The 16606-nt window shown below is 38.0% G+C and overlaps 2 protein-coding genes across 10 annotated transcripts in view; one reads left to right on the plus strand and one right to left on the minus strand.

The window, feature by feature from the left end:
• LOC136246702 (uncharacterized) overlaps positions 1-2959 on the plus strand; it is a 62987-nt gene extending 60028 nt beyond the window's left edge. For both annotated transcript variants that reach the window (XM_066038252.1, XM_066038253.1), the window contains exon 9: positions 2586-2959. In XM_066038252.1, coding sequence (XP_065894324.1) covers positions 2586-2765 — 180 coding nt within the window. In that variant the 3' untranslated portion in view covers positions 2766-2959. The remainder of the gene's footprint in view (positions 1-2585) is intronic.
• Positions 2960-4983: 2024 nt separating this feature from the next.
• Positions 4984-16606, minus strand: part of LOC136246705 (uncharacterized) — a 42323-nt gene continuing 30700 nt past the window's right edge. For 5 of the 8 annotated variants that reach the window (XM_066038257.1, XM_066038254.1, XM_066038256.1 and 2 more), the window contains 5 exons: positions 6420-6548; positions 6338-6373; positions 5278-5344; positions 5180-5222; positions 4984-5130 (listed from right to left, as the gene is read on the minus strand). In XM_066038257.1, the coding sequence (XP_065894329.1) occupies positions 6525-6548 (24 nt within the window). In that variant the 3' untranslated portion in view covers positions 4984-5130; positions 5180-5222; positions 5278-5344; positions 6338-6373; positions 6420-6524. Of the gene's footprint in view, positions 5131-5179; positions 5223-5277; positions 5345-6337; positions 6374-6419; positions 6549-7759; positions 8397-11835; positions 12576-16606 lie in introns of those variants that run through there. The other 3 variants (XM_066038260.1, XM_066038261.1, XM_066038259.1) reach the window with 3 other exon arrangements.

Genomic DNA, 16606 nt, shown 5'->3' on the forward strand with positions numbered 1-16606 from the left:
ACATAGCCAAGTTCATTGTAGTACTGGAATAAGTATAACTATAAAGTGACAGACAAGTGGCAAACAATGAAACTAATAAAATACAAAACAAAATCACAAAACTCAATCATCCTAGTCATCTAGTATAAACTTGTCTAGTTCCTCATCCTCCTGATCAACATCTTCATCACCAGCATCATATTTCTTTCATAACCATCAGGCTCTACCACATCACATTCTGACATACTTTTCTGCTATAACTTCTCTTGGATATTCATGTAGCATGCTCCACCAACCAAAACATTGCAGAGCAGACTTCTAACCTACAAGAGATTATAGTTAAAGTGGTACACAAGATGTGAACCAGCTAGTCTTGCTCTCTAAGCAATCCAGCCTTAGCCGCACACCTGTATTGTGAGCATACAAAGCTAGAATTAACATTAACTTACAAACTTTCCCAGTTTTCAACAAATAATGCAATGAGTAAGACAAAGAATAGTATGCAAACAACTTTCATTCCACAAAGAAGTAGGAAAATAATGCAAGAGAAACACAGTGCACAAAAACAATTTTGGTACCACAGGGAAATTTTTTTAAACAAATAGTACTGTAATTTGCTTTTTTTATTGTAAAATAAGTTTCTCATGCAGAATTTGTACAAAAATTTCTTACACGAAAATGTTTATATGAGATAAAACTACTAATCATTAATGTAAATCAAGACACACGGTAGTGTGTTGTGCGGCCCAAGGAGCCGGCGCTCCACACCCGTGAGTATATTGACATATATTTTTACACAAAATTACAGTAGCATTACTTATGGTAAGTTGTTTGGCAATGGATAACTAGCATTTTTAATGGCTCGGACACTGTCCACACAAAGTCATACTTGGTCAGACATTTGCTAAAAATGGGAAATTGTCCAATGTCTGACTGTAATTTCAGGCTCTGCTGTTTCTTCCTGGAAAAGAAAACACAGTTGCCAATTTTATACTGCTTGGCTTAAATGCAGACATCCTTGTAAATCAGATTTGATTATCTTTACTTTATTGGACATTACAGCTATGAATTTAGTAAAACATTAAGACAATTTTGTGTAGCATGAAACCCTTAGCAACCACAGAGTTTTGTCAATAACTTTGAAAACAAGCCACTATTAGCCCTAGCTCTTTTCAATGTAAATAAATGAATAAAGCAAACTGTGAATTAGCCCTGTTTACAGATGGCATGCACCAGGCAAAACATTAATTTTGTTTACTACGGGTGGCAGTACAGTGGATCCTCAGTTGTCTGAACGACTTTGTTCTTATAGTTAGCCAAAGGTGTTCAGATAAATGAATTTGTTTGTTCGAATAACTGAAGCCCATTGAGTTATGTACAGAGCTTCATTGAACTACTCTAATAGAACAGTCATTTACTCTAATAGAATGCACACTTATGACAAGATACTCTAATAGAACAGTCACATTTGGTGTTCGGATAACTGAGGTTCGGATAAGCGAGGATCCACTGTACAGGCAAAACACTTGTATGTGTTCTAAAACATGCATACTTTACTATAATTAACCACCACATGAAGTGTACACTAATTTAATGCTAACTATTTAGTACATTATTATACTATTGGGCTGCTTTTGCATAAATACATTTAACTTGAAAAAACCAACTGTTATTTTAAATTTCTATTCACAAGTACAGTGGAACCCCTCTTAACTGACACCCCTGAATGGTGGACAGCCTCTTTATAACAGACAATTAATAAAGTCCCAAATGCAACTTCCAATACTTGTGTGTATTAATGCCCCCTCAATAGTGGACACCTCTCTACTCTGTAAACCAGACAGTGCACAATTCCCAAACATGGCAAGCACTACAGTACAACACCTCGCTAATTGCAGACACAAGTAACAAAGGTTCATTGCCAGTTACAACAATCAATCAAACTTAGCTAGTGTGAGATAAAGCTATGAAGCTACGAGAAGCCATATGAATACGTATACAAATACTGCTGTTAATTTTCTTACCCAGATCTTCTGAAAATAGTAGCTGGTGTACTTTAAGAATAAGCTGCACTACAGGATAAACTACATAATCTGTATAGCCAACCATCTTGATAACTAATCAAATACAGAGTAATCCGGACAAGTCTTTATGGAACATGTATAAAACTTTTGTGGTGCCTGACTGTCTTGGTAGTGTAGTAGAGGCCACACACATTAGGTAACCCATGTTCAATAACATCACTTCTGCTGCTATTAAACTAATCATGTCTGGTTCACATGGTACCATAACCCATCTTGCCCCGCCACTCAGTCTAGCCTCATGCACTCAAACTGATTATTTTAAAATTTTAGAAAACCCTTAAATAAGGACACCTCCATAAAGGACCTAATTATTTCATTTCCCTAAAGGTGTCCATCTTAGAGGGATTCCACTGTACTTCAAATCTGGAATTTCATGGTACTCCTATACAAATTGTTTTTTACCAGTGTAATGTTTCTACTGAGCAACTGTACATTTTATTGTATTCAATACTTTAATGTTATTGTTATTAGCACTTTACAATAACCAGCACTGAAGGTCTGACATGTTTATACTTTTTTTAGAAAATCAAGATTGAAAATGGGAGAGATCAGATTGATAATTGCAAGTTAGCACTATTTCGGAAGTTTTTAGAATGTGGAGAGAGAACATGGCAGAAAGTGCTGGATGCTCTGGAAGGATCTAATAATTCCAATTTAGCTGGTGTGGTTAAGGCTAACCTACTAAAGGATTTTGGACAGTAAAACTAGTTAGCTCTATTTAGTAACTGCAACTGCTGCTGTTTATGCATACATTATCTAGCTAGACATAAAATTTACAGTAGGTTTTTGACTATGTTGTTTCCTGCAAAAGTAGTATTTTAGAACTTTATGGTGGAATGCAGAATTGACATTAAATTTTCATATGATAATGTGATAATACCCCATTAATGAAAACTACAAAACAAATAATATTTAATTGTCATGCAAAATTTGGTTGTTAGATATGTTCATCATTTAAACAGTGAAAATTATGTAATTATAGTTTTACAAAAATAAACAATTTAAACAATAATAATAGTGTAGCAGAAACAACAATGTGCTAGCAGAAATAAAAGGATAAAGCAAATGTTTTTGCATTTAAGGGTGCACGTGCTCTGTGCAGTTTGTTTATATGGCTTCCCATGAAATTTAATGTTCTATAACTTACAAATTGTTTTAGCAAATGTTTGGTACTTTTTACTGGATGTAAGCTAACACTAGCACACAGTTTAGTCCAAACCCAACTGCTAAATTTGCTATAGAACATGATCAATAATCTCACACTTTCACACCTAATCCTCTGTTTCTCACTCTTTCAGCTTAGTTCTCATGCCTGATTTGCTTCATAATTATTCCTGTGCTTAAAATTGGACAGCCCTGTGCTTATTTTTAAGCATGCAGCATGTGCAGTAACCTTTTTTTTGGTCTTCACTACCAAAAATCCTGGAGCTGCACTTGAGTTCTGGTCCACATTGCTGGTAGTGTTTGAGGCCTCACTCCTAAAACTGTTTAGAGGTTGGCATCTCTGCAACAGATTGACTACATTCCATGATTTTACAGGTGTAGTCTTCTCACAGGTCTCTAGTGGAATAGCACTTAATAGATGATGCCTAAACCCGTGGGTAAAATATCCTGTACAAATGGAAAATGGCACACAAGCTACCTACTGAAGTATGCAATGTATTGTGCTCTTTGGTAGATGGCATACATTGCTAAGTTTTGTAATGGTTACTGGCATGAAATGGTCTATTTTAACTGTCAAAAAATCAGCCAAAAATTCAGCATGTTGAAGGTCCAGCAGTAATGAGCCACAGCCATCTTCTTTACGGTTCTTTGCTGCCAAAAAGTGATGCTGAGTAATAGTAACCACGGTGAGTTCTAATAGCATGATGTAATCTGTGGAAACTAGTACGAGATCAGGTCTGCTTAGATGTGATACAAGGTGGAATAGTACTTGAGGGACTAACACAGCTGGTAGCCAGGAAGAACAGCATAAAACTCATAACAAGGTGCACGTGGTAGCTAAATCCTTTTTGAAATAGCTATCCTCCTTGATTAAGTGCAATGGAACAACTTAAAACAGGTAGGCTGAGCAGAGTGACGAAGGGTACATACTGGACTAATGATTATTATTACAGACTGTACATGCCAGGTGTTCTATACAGACCTTCAGCAATTGTGCTGTACAACCCTTATAAATAAATGTTCCAGGCTAATCCAAGTGGTAATCCTGTTTCTGGACATCAGCTTTTGGCTTTCTCTGATTTATGCCATTGTTCGGTGAATATTCTACTTAATGGTGAGTACTAAGTGTCCCTTACTGTTCAGAAGAAGTACAAGTACATTTAATGCATGTAGCACTACAAATAACTGAATTAACCAGCAATATACATAATACACACAGCTATATAGATACTGTTTTAGATGGCTTGTACTGTTATGGATACACTTGAGTTCATCAGTAGGATTAGTAGCCTATGTCAAAGTCAAGTCTACACTAGCTATACCTCATGGTATGCATAGCTTAATATTTAAAGGATTTGAAATACTGTTGCATCTGTTAAGCTAAAGTCTGTCATTTAGCTAAATTTGTTGCAACCTGTGCAAAATACCGGTATAGGTGTTTTAAATGATTTATCCGAGATCCACCTGTTCCTGGAGAATATTGTTCCTTTACAGAATTAGGAATATGATGATGTATTACAGGAAAACTAGATCTGTGGTACAGCATGGATTATTATCAGTATATCAGAGTGACCCATTATACTGGACGCCATTATGTTTGAGCGGTGGCTCTTAGTCCGTTTCTCCTATGTTAATGGGACACTTTGGTGAACAGGAAATAGATCTACTAGCAGTGCTTCTCCATGGTGACGTACAAGCCACTGCTGCTGCACTCTGTGCCAACTGGAGGATGAATTTCCGATTGAATGTGGTTGGGTTTAAACTATGCATTAAAATATTTTTATTGTATTTCATTATTCTTTTTTGCAATTTTAACAATCAAATAAGTTTTACGGTAAGTGTGATCTAGCCCTTTTGATGTGAAGCATCTTCAATACAACTGTTGAAAAACTCCCATAAAAACCTGCAGTAAATAGTGTACATAAGTTAAAGTTATAAGTACAATGAATGACCTGTGTGAATATCTAATATAGTAGCTTGAGTGGCTGCCAGATTCTAGTCAGATAAACAAAGGTCAATATACAACCTATACAACACCTGAATGACTTACCAGATAGCTAACACACACAACGATGGTTGACATTATAGTAATATTAGACATACACGAGACAGTTGACCTACACGAGACAGTCATATAATTGATATAACAGTGACATTCACCATAATACACACAGACGTACATAACACAGACAGTGACAGTCAACATGGTCATGGTAAACACAACACAGTAACAGTTTACACAATACACACAATGACAATCAACATGGTCATGGTAGACATAACACAGTCACAGACAGTGATGGTCAACACAGTAACAGTTTACACAACACACACAATGACAATCAACATACATAGGTGACAGCCAAGATAATTCAGTAACAGTTATCATAATACACAAAATTAATGGTAATCACCATATATAGTCAATGTAACACAGTCATGGTAGACATAGTGACACACAGTGATCAGTGAGTCAACATAACACACAGTGACCAGAGGAGGGTGGAAGCGGTTTAAGATTAATTATGAAAAACCCTTGGTTTGGGATGGACTAAACTTTTTTGTTGCTGACTATCACTGTGTATTACGTGGACCATCACTGTATGTTATGTTTGACTATACATCACTATGTGTGAGACGTCAAATGTCACTATGTCCTTGTATGTGTTATGTCCACTGTCACTGTGTGTGTTATGTGTCCTTGTACGTGTTATGCCCACTGTGTTGTGTCACTGTTACTGCGTGTGTGTTGTCCACTATCACCAGAGGAAGGCAGAAGCATTTTAGGTGCTACTTGAAAATATTACATTAATGCATAGTTTCGCTTGGAATATCACATGAACACTAATAGTCACAGTATATAACCAGTGAATGGTGGAAATCACTGGGGAACATTAGCTTTTTCTATTACGCTTCATGTAAGGATTCAAATGATTTCCTTTGTTTTACAAAAGCATTTAAGTTTTCTGTGCACAACAGTTATAGAAAACATTATATACATGATGGATGGTATACATAACACATGAAGTCATACATAATGATGGTCAACATAAAACACAGTGATGGTCAACCACAGGTATGATATACACAGTGGTGAATGCTACACTTACTGTTTACACCAGTTGTTGTAGATACAGCAGCAACCCCTGAAATATATTGATAGAATTCTTAATTACAAAAAATGTTACATACCTCATTGTTAGCTTGGTGCAGTTGACAGATGGCATGTTTCTTGACCATAGGATGGGTGAACTGAGGGGTAAGTAATTCTAGTGTTCCTTGTGAACCCATTAGCTGTCATGTCTTCATCAGGGGTAAAGTCTGAAGGAGAAGAAAACAATGTTACCATGGATACACAATGACACACACTAGTTATCCAAGCCTAAAAGCATGTACTTCCACTGGTATGCTGTTAACACAATTAATTTTTTTTGCAATTTTCAACTATGTACCATGCACACACGCATGTACAAATGCACGCACACTTCATAGCCAATGATTTATTTAGGCCAGATGAATGAATGGACTCCCAGGGTAGGTAATTTTAATGGCAACATTTTGGCAGGCGTCATTCGTTTTAGAGAAAAACCCTACCAAGCAGTACTATTGTACAGTTTGATATATACACCTATTGACAAAATACTCTGATCATTTTGGTCATGGTGGAATGGAATAGTGGAATAATTGTAGAATAATAGAATAATGGAATGGTAGTCTGCCTACCCCACAGAATGCTGTCCAAGTGTACATAACATAGCTCTCAACACTTTAGTGGTAGTGTACAACTACAGTGTGTACAAAAGTGGCAACTGTACTTGTACAATACTGCCTGCTGTTACCTTCGTAAGGTTCAGTGTGTCCTGTCCTTTTGTTAAACAAGTGGCTATATTAGGAAAGTCACTTTTGGTGTAGGGACATTTTCAGGATTTAGCAAAGAGAGTAGGAGGTACATACGTAGATCAGGGTAAAAGTTATACAGTGGTGTTTGAAGTACATGTTAGTATGATCTACTAGAGTGCGCGGCTAAAGCATTTCGATATTATTGCTACAACTTTTAGGTGCCACGCCCCTAACTCCTTTACAAAATTCAGTGCCTCACCTCAAATAGTACAATGTGTGTATATTTTACAGTACTTTGCTTGACCCCATTAACACGTAGAGTTTATGATAGATTGTATGAGTGTGACAATGACACGTTGTGGCACTAACACATCTCTTATAGCTAATCATATTACTCAAATATTGGATTTGTGTCATTCAGATGTAGACCTATTTGTGACTGGATTTCGGAAAAATGATCCAAATCGCACATTGGAAGCTTCAAGAAAATGGTTTTAAACAATTCAGGTCAGCATAACTTGCCAAGGATAGCAAGCACATGTAGCCTTCAAATAGCTTGGGTGAAAAAGTTGTGAAATAAAAAGGTAGCGGAAACAAAATGCCTGTAATTGAAAGGATGTTGATGCTAATATATTTAACAATGGCTGCACGGGTATGAAATTTACAGAAAAGATGCATCAATCTATTATTACCTTTTAGATCACTTCCAGTACCTGTAGCTGCTTGTAGAGGTTCCTACAAATAATATAGAAAATCTAAGAAGTTGGACAAGCAAACTAGTATCACGAGTGCTCACAAAGGGTGGAGGGTAGGGGTGGCAGGCTAGGAAAGGGATAGATTTCAAAATGAAGGTAAACCACAATTGGAGTCCAGACACAAGATTACAGGGCTGTGCTGGCTTCTTAGTGACTGATATGTAGCAAAATCAACAGAAAAATCTCTGGCCAACATTTTCAGGCCATTCACCAGTAAACCACTTAAGCCAGACCCTTCACAAGACCATAAATCGCCATTCGAGCTTTCTGCACCATCCAGAGGTGATGTTAGTTTGATTTTGCCTGATGTGCAATTTGGATTGGTTTTGTAAAATCTGGTCACATGTAGTCAATACAGATTCTACACCATCACTGGTGTTACACATTGACCAGGTACAAACTGTATGTAGCAAACTTTTTGTGATAGTATAACTAATCTTCCATCCAGTATTTGGCTGAATAAAACTTTCACTATTAAAATTCCATTTCAGTCATGTTGCCTAAATGTGAAGGGCCTGCTGCTTTTCTGTGTGTGTGTGTGTGTGTGTGTGTGTGTGTGTGTGTGTGTGTGTGTGTGTGTGTGTGTGTGTGTGTGTGTGTGTGTGTGTGTGTGTGTGTGTGTGTGTGTGTGTGTGTGTGTGTGTGTGTGTGTCATGTTTAATAGTATTACAGTTATGGCCCAAAGGCTACCAGAATAGCAGACAAGTTTCGCAGCAATTTAAAGTTGTTTACTTGTAAATAAAAGCTTTCGTGGCTTTCCTGAGAGGAACATACCACATGCTGAATATGTGTCCATGTGTGCTGTGTGTACCATTGTGAGCTACTAGTTATTTAAATGTGTTATTTATGATGTTGCTGTAGTTGTTGAGAGCTGTATTGCAGTAGTTACAGACAACACTTCAGAGTGTCACACAGCAAACACAAACTGTAGCAAAGAAGTTGAAGCAAAAGCATTACAACAGTAAAGTAGAGGAGGTAAAGTCATTTTAATATGGCTTTTACGTTCAGTTGCTACATATGTCAGTGTGTACACTATTATATATATCCACATACTGTATTGTCTTGAATTATGGCCGGGGCAGTTGCAACGTTTTACATACATCTGTTACTATATGAGACTAGCAACTATATGAGACTGGCATTCACATCATGTGACCAGCATTCACAAATCAACTCAGTATTGTACTCTCCTTGATGCTTTCACACACATGAGTGCATTATGTACCCCTAATATCTCTTGTAGAAGTGCCCAGGATACATGTTGTGTATATACTTAATTAAACTCTAAACCATTTCTATATAACCAGAGAAGGTTGGTCAAGCATCATCATTACCTTCTAATGTGCAGTTGTGGGAACCAAGGATAGTGCTAGGTGTTGATAATTGATTATGTTACAAAAAGTAGACAAACAAGTAGTGATGCACCAATACCAATACTATAGTATGTTCACGTTGAGCTGAATCCTTAAAATCATTCAATAACTCATGGATGCAATTACACATGATCTTGAAATTTGGCTCATTTGTAGTACTGTTTGACCCGCTAAAAATTTTTCAAAATTGTTGTTCAAATGTTTGACATAACATTTACGGCCAATCAAAATTTACACAATACATTTCCTATGGGGAAGCCATATAAGCACAGAGTGCGTCCATTAAAGCCCTTTCCCGAACTTGTAAAGGAGCCAAACCGTACGTGTCTGTTGTTGACACCTTTACTGGTATCAATATAATCATCTGGTTAGCTGAATGTTAAGTCTGTTGAGAAAAAATCCACCTTTTAATTTTAACTGTTTTTCAGGATTCAGCTCAACGTGAACATACTATAGTTTGGCGGTATCAGACTTTAATCAGTAAAGCTATAAATGCCCGATATTATCCGATACTTTAAACAATGCCATTTAATTTCATTTCAAGATGGCCACATACATAGCGCATCAAATGGAGTTGAGCAAGAGATGATACAAGCCATGAATTCTTTGAAAGAATCCAGTTACTAGCATTAATAGTACAGTGTAAACAGCAGTAAGCCACGAATTAAGATTCATTGAAGCCATAACACAAGTTTAAAGACAGGTTAAACAGGGTTAACTAACAGGTTGAGGTCTGCATAATCTTAGCAGGGGCAACAATGCAATGTCAATTAGCATACAGGTTTGTTAACAAAGAGACAGCTTGTCAAAAAAACACATTCTAGTATGCATTCCAGGGCTGGCCTATAAATATCACAGAGCAAAACAGCCACCACAGTCTTTGTTGAGCAGAGCAGCAAGCTTGCAGCAGAATTTTCTTCTAGTATTGTGAATGTCAAACTAGATTGACCAAGTTTCAGTTGCATCTGAGTTTCTAACATGAATGGCCAGTGACGAAGGTAGCAGACCAAGTACTAGTGAGAGTGTCGAGCCATTCCTATACACACCTGGCACCCTAAGACATTAATCTGATTGCTGGAGCTGTTGCCAACATACTCCGCAACCCTCTTACTGACCCTGGAGTTCCTTTGACAGTAGAAGCAAGAACAGGCATGTTCTTTTTTCATAGTTTCATACATGCTGGTCACCACAGATAGATAGAAAAAAATAATTTTTTTAAGAAGCAATATTTAGCGGTGGGTGACTGCATTTATCAGGCGACAACTAGGAAGGTCAAATGACCTGTTTACTGGGCTTAATGAACTAAGTGGAAGCGTAAAGTTTACCTGCTCTTTGTGTTATTAAGGTCCCAATGTGCTCTAAAATATGTATAAAGAAAAAGTGCAATTTCAGCTATCCTGATAGCAGGCCAGGAGTACAGAGTGTAGAAAGGCTAACGTTAAGCATGGGCAGCCATGGATGGGTGGTCATGGCCAGTGTCCAGTGGTAGCAGGCATACTGCTGCTGTGTATTATACAATCAGGTGTGGCCATAGATGGGTGGTCTTGGCAGTCAGTCACCCGAACCATGTTTTGTTATATACTTCATGTGCAGTGTGTTACAAGTGTTGCTCTATTCAGGCTCTGCCACTGATTCACCAGTTACCACCGATAATTCCTGTCCTACCAGTGGATCCTAATCTCAGACCCGATCTACTCAGACTGATTCCTACCCTTGAAGACACTCCAGATCACACCATTGCAACTACACCAAGACCAATGCCAACATCAATCGTAATGGACAGGCTACCATCCATTCCAACCAAGCTCCTTGAAAAAAATTCAACCTTGGGAATACATTGATCTCCCAATACTTCTGGATGGAGCCCTGCAGGAGCAGACAAATTTTTCTGTATCACACGATGGTAAACTGCTGATCATGGGACCTACTGATCGTATTCAAACAAAACGAAAAAGTCATTTCCTACCTCTGCACTTGGTTGCAGGCCTACTCCAGAATGATGGCTGCTCTGGTGTCAGCTTCATCAACCACCAAGGAGGAACCAGTTGGCTTTGCAGTCCCCCTGCACCTAATCCTTCAACTACACCATGACTTGGCAGGCTGTTAGTGGTTATGATATGACCAGGAGTACAGAGAATGGGCTGCAGCAAGGAGTTTCAAAAAATGGGGGAGCTGAACTTACCCATTTATGGTCGCTGATTACCTTCTGCAACTCCTGTCATCAAGCAGACATGTCAAGGAGTGGACCAAGGGTCAAAAAGAAAAAGACCAGCAAGAGACCTACGTTGCTATAAATGGAACTTTGATGGTCACTGCAACAAGGCTTCTTGCCTCTTCAGTCATTGCTGTGTGCATTGTGGAAAAAGACAAAGAGCAACAGAGTGCCCGCTGGTGAAGATAGCAAAGTGACATGACTACTCAACTTTGATTTGGCTGTATGCAGCCTTTATGATTTGTATATGATTCTCTTCCTGTTTTTTTTTGGAGGTATTTGTAATTGAAAAAAAATATGGGAACATTATTACTAGGCTCTAATATTTACCCATATATATATATATGATGTGATATGTTCATCCCTATTCATACCACACGCACACACACACGCACACACACACAACACATGTATAGAGCGTCCCACACCTCCATAACAGGTAGACCACATATCCATAGGTCACAAGCAGAGGTTAATCCAATTTTGTACACTAGGCCTCAGAGGTTCTGTCATCTCCACCACAGTTGGTGTGATTCATGATTGATAGACCTCTCTCTCCCATAGATCTATATTTAACACTCCATAGCACTGGGATGATTAAAGAGGGAAATACACATACATGGACAAACTAGTGGCTCTGGATAGCTGCAGGCCCACACAGAGACTACATCAAGTCAGGAGATATACAGGAAGCCCTCTCAAGATAGATGAGTGGAATCAGGCATTGTGTTGCTACCCTGATAAACAGTTTGCACAATAAATAACTCAGTGTTTATTCTAGATCCTTTAGGGGGGGGGGACTTTCCCCCCTAAAATTTCAGACTCCCCCCTAAATTGTGAATGACAACTACACTGTATACTAATTTAAAATGGCACACAAAACTGTCTAAAATAATTGCTCTCAGATTCAATCTCATACAGTCCAATATGTAATTTTTTTTCCAGGTTAAAAAATTACATATGACACAAGCTTAAATATTTCTTGGGATATACGTATATACATATACAACTACCAAACAATCAAGCTAGTAATGCATCAATCTCTACCAACTATACAATAACACAATCACAACAATGTTATGTTACAGCCTTGTCTAGCTAGTCTGGCAACTAACTATTTCAACTGGTTTTATAAGGTTGTGAAGTGTAGCTAGCTCAGTATCATAGACTTTCGCCCAGCCACCCACCCCAAAGGAGTAATTAACACTGTAATTTTACCATTGTGCATCTGTGATCAGCCATATTGGACTTAAACATTGATATGAGAAACCTAGATGCTCTAAAGTATTAGAATACAGTAGCTAGCATCCTGGACCACTGTAGTTCCTAATCCTAAGTAATTGCTACACAAACAAGACAACTGGCTGGTAAGCTATATACACTACTTAATACCTTTCCATTATGAGATTCCCAACTTGGACTGGTAAGCTATATACACTACTTAATACCTTTCCATTATGAGATTCCCAACTTGGGCTGGTAAGCTATATACACTACTTAATACCTTTCCATTATGAGATTCCCAATTGGAAAGAAGAATTGTATTCCCCTGCTACTTAGTCGCACACAGGCAACAATCATGATTCCAAATATTGAGCACTCAATTCAGTGGACACGTGTTTATAATAGAACTTATAATATAGCTGAATTTTCGTATGAGTTATGCAGAAAACATTAACTTCATTTTATGACAGTACTAGTAAACGTAAAGGTGGGTTACTGGAGTCAGCAAAAGATTCAACTACATCGAGTAGCTGCACTCCTTCAGCCATGGCGGGCACCACAGCCGCCACAGCAGTGGAGCAACCAATGGCTACGTGTAGTTCACATGAAGATATTATTCATAGTGAGGAGGAAACAACACGGAGCTTAGTGAGAACAGTTTTTCGTAGACTAAGTGTAGTTTCTACATCTTCGGATTGCTATCCTTTCAGTAATACTGGCACAGCCAGTGTTACTACTTCTGATAGGCAAACCGAGCCTGAAACTAGCAGTGATAGTTTATGTGAGACAGAGGCTGAAGCTGATAACACATCCAGTGAAGAAAGACCTCCAAAATCGAAAGTGAGTAAAAGATCAATAGTTAACAAAAGTGTTGTGTTTGGAAAGAGTTGTCCACTACGAAAGAGTAAGACACCGATAGACTTCAAAACTAAGCATCCATGGTTGAGTTTTGATTCCCAGAAGAAGGGAGCTTATTATTGCAAATTTTGTCAAAAATTTTATAGTGGTGAACGTGGCCTTCCTAAAGGATCAGATGGTGTGTTTATAACTAAGCCATTTACAAAATGGTTCAAAGCTACTGGTTCTACTAAGAAAAACAATAGACTTTTGAAACACCAGGAATCACAGACACACAAATTAGCCATATCACAGGCTGAATTGTGTGAAAACATGACACACAGAGGCTCAGTGTATACTCTACTATATAGTCGTGGTGCGTCAGATTCTGACAGGTGTTGAATTTAATGATGTTATGTAAATACATAAAAATTGTCTATTGGCTACTAAAACATGAAATTGCACAAACCACTAATAATTATTATCAAAGTTTGATTGAATTATGTACAGAATGTAATGAAAGTGGTAATCTTGCAAGGTGGCAACAGCAAAGACCTGACAATGCTACCTATACATCTGCAGCAACATCAGCAGAAATGATAAAAGCTGTTGGTCAATATTTTGATGAGAAAAACACGGAAAAATTTCGGTCTAGTCCAGCCTTGTCACTGATATGTGATGAATCAACAGATTTAAGAAATCGCACAGAATTGTCAGTGTGTGTTCGTATTTGACTGATGCTGGTACCACAATAGAAAGTTTTGTAGAAATTGCTCCTATAAGTGATGCTAAAGCAGAAACAATTAGATAAAATTGTATCTATTCTAGAATCCCACCATGTAGATTTCTCCAAAATCATGTGGATAGCATTTGATGGTGCTAACAACATGTGTGGCCACAAAACAGGTGTGTTTGCTTGTTTGAAAGCAGAAAAATGTCCTGAATCAGAATATGTGCATTGCCGTAGCCATTTATTGCAACTAGCCTGTGTAAATGCTTGTGAAAAACTTAAGCTAATCAAGTCACTTTTTTCTGCTATTAATAGCCTTTATCGTTTGTTTTCAATGAGTCCTAAGAGAGCCCATGCTCTTAAGGAAGTTCAGGAAGCCCTGCAAGATCCTAGTTTGTCATTAGTGCATGCAGGTGATACAAAATGGACATCACATTATCGCTCTGTAAAAGCTGTTGTCAAGTGCTTAAGAAGTATTATTACTACCTTGCAACATCTCCATCAAGATTCAGGTAATTTATCCAGTGAAGCAGGTGGCCTTTTACTTACGTTTCAAGACAAACAGTCTATCACATTATTATTTGGGGTTAAAGATATTCTTGAACCAATTTGTAGATTATCTGCAAAGTTACAAAATCAGAGTGCAACATTATATGATTTTCCAGACTTGCTTGAGGCAGCTCTAGCACGACTATAAGAAGTAAAAACTAAACAGGAGTATTTAACTGCAGCATCTGAATTTTTCACAGATAGTGGCATGTTATTTCTGGACAATTCACAAATGAGTAATGATCAAATGCACAGCAAGTTAGTATCACCATATCTTACACAACTTTCTGAAAACATGAAAGTTCGATTTAGTGGGAAAGTCATGAATACTTGTACCACGGCATCTCTTTATGAGCCCAAAAAGGTTTCTGATTCAAAATCATATACATCTGAATTGACAGCTCTTTCATCTCTTCATCACAGCTTATGTTTATCCGACCTGAAAGATGAATGGAAAACATTCTATAACTACCTCAAGTTGCAGTCTAGTAAAGATAATTGTCCAAGCGGTAATGAAATTTTGCAAAAGCTAGCAGCTAATAGTGGTGATCTGGGTGATGCCTTTCCACAGCTGTCTACTGTATCTAAAATAATTCTGGTCTGTCCTCTGGGAACAGCATCTGTGGAACGCAGTTTCAGTACAATGGCACGAATATGCAACAGAATAAGACAAAGATTATTGCCTGAAAACTTATCCCACTGTTTAAGAGTATCAATAGAAGGACCGACAGTACTAACTGATGAACAAGCCATTGATATAGTTAAAAAGTGGCATGCCCAATTTCCACATCGTCGGATTCAAGTTTAATAGTGTACTGACTACCAGCAATAACTCAGTGCATTGTGTCTATGTGATTGGTTCTTCTAATATTTATAAACACATGAACTATATAGCTAGTTATATGTACAACCTAAGTACTTAAAATATCAGTGCTTACTGATTAAACATACAGAATTGGTTCCTATTTGTAAAATTAACAAGCTGATTGTATCACCCTGTATTTTCTTTAACCCCCCAAAATTCTATTTCCCCTCCAAAGGTGAAATCCTAGAATAAACACTGAAATAACTAATGGCATGGAGCAAGGTTTCAGGGTGGGTATTAATCGTCAATGTCATTGTATTGTAGCCCAGCTATAACCAACTTACATTCACAGCAACCACAGATCATCCACGAGTACCTTCTCAGAGAGGTACACCTAGGAAGAATGCTCAGTTTCAGTTGAGGGACCAACCAGAAAGGATGCAAATTAGCCCCATAGGGGTAATCCCCAAAAAGAATAAGCCAGGAAAATGGAGGCTAATCACAGACTTGTCAGCACCTGAGAAAAGGATTGTTAATGATGCAATATCCACAGAGTACTCATCTCTTAAATATCCCTCTATAGATCACCTGTCATTGCTTGTGTTAGAGGCCGACAGAAGTTCTTACTTGGTAAAGGCAGACATTCAGGAGGCATATAGGAATGTCCCTGTACACCCAGATGACCAGCTATTTTTAGGCATTCTATGGGACAAAACAGTGTACATTGACAAGATGTTGCCAATTGGATTACGTTCTGCACCCATTATGTTCTCAGCAGTAGCAGATGCCCTTCAATGGGTCCTTATCAATAATGGGATTCCTAGACTGCTCCACTACCTCGATGACTTCATCTTGGTAGCAGACAGCAAATAGCAGGCAGAGGACCAAAAACAGGTCCTAGTCTCCACTAGTGCAAGATTAGAGGTGCCTCTAGAACTTTCAAAACTGAAAGGCCCATCCACCTGCCTAACCCTTTTAGGAATTGAGGTGAACACAGTGGCCATGTAGATACGCCTACCCAGAAGTAAACTGGAAAATCTTAAACAGGAACTAT

Source organism: Dysidea avara, chromosome 2 (assembly GCF_963678975.1).
Source record: "Dysidea avara chromosome 2, odDysAvar1.4, whole genome shotgun sequence".
Taxonomy (NCBI): domain Eukaryota; kingdom Metazoa; phylum Porifera; class Demospongiae; order Dictyoceratida; family Dysideidae; genus Dysidea; species Dysidea avara.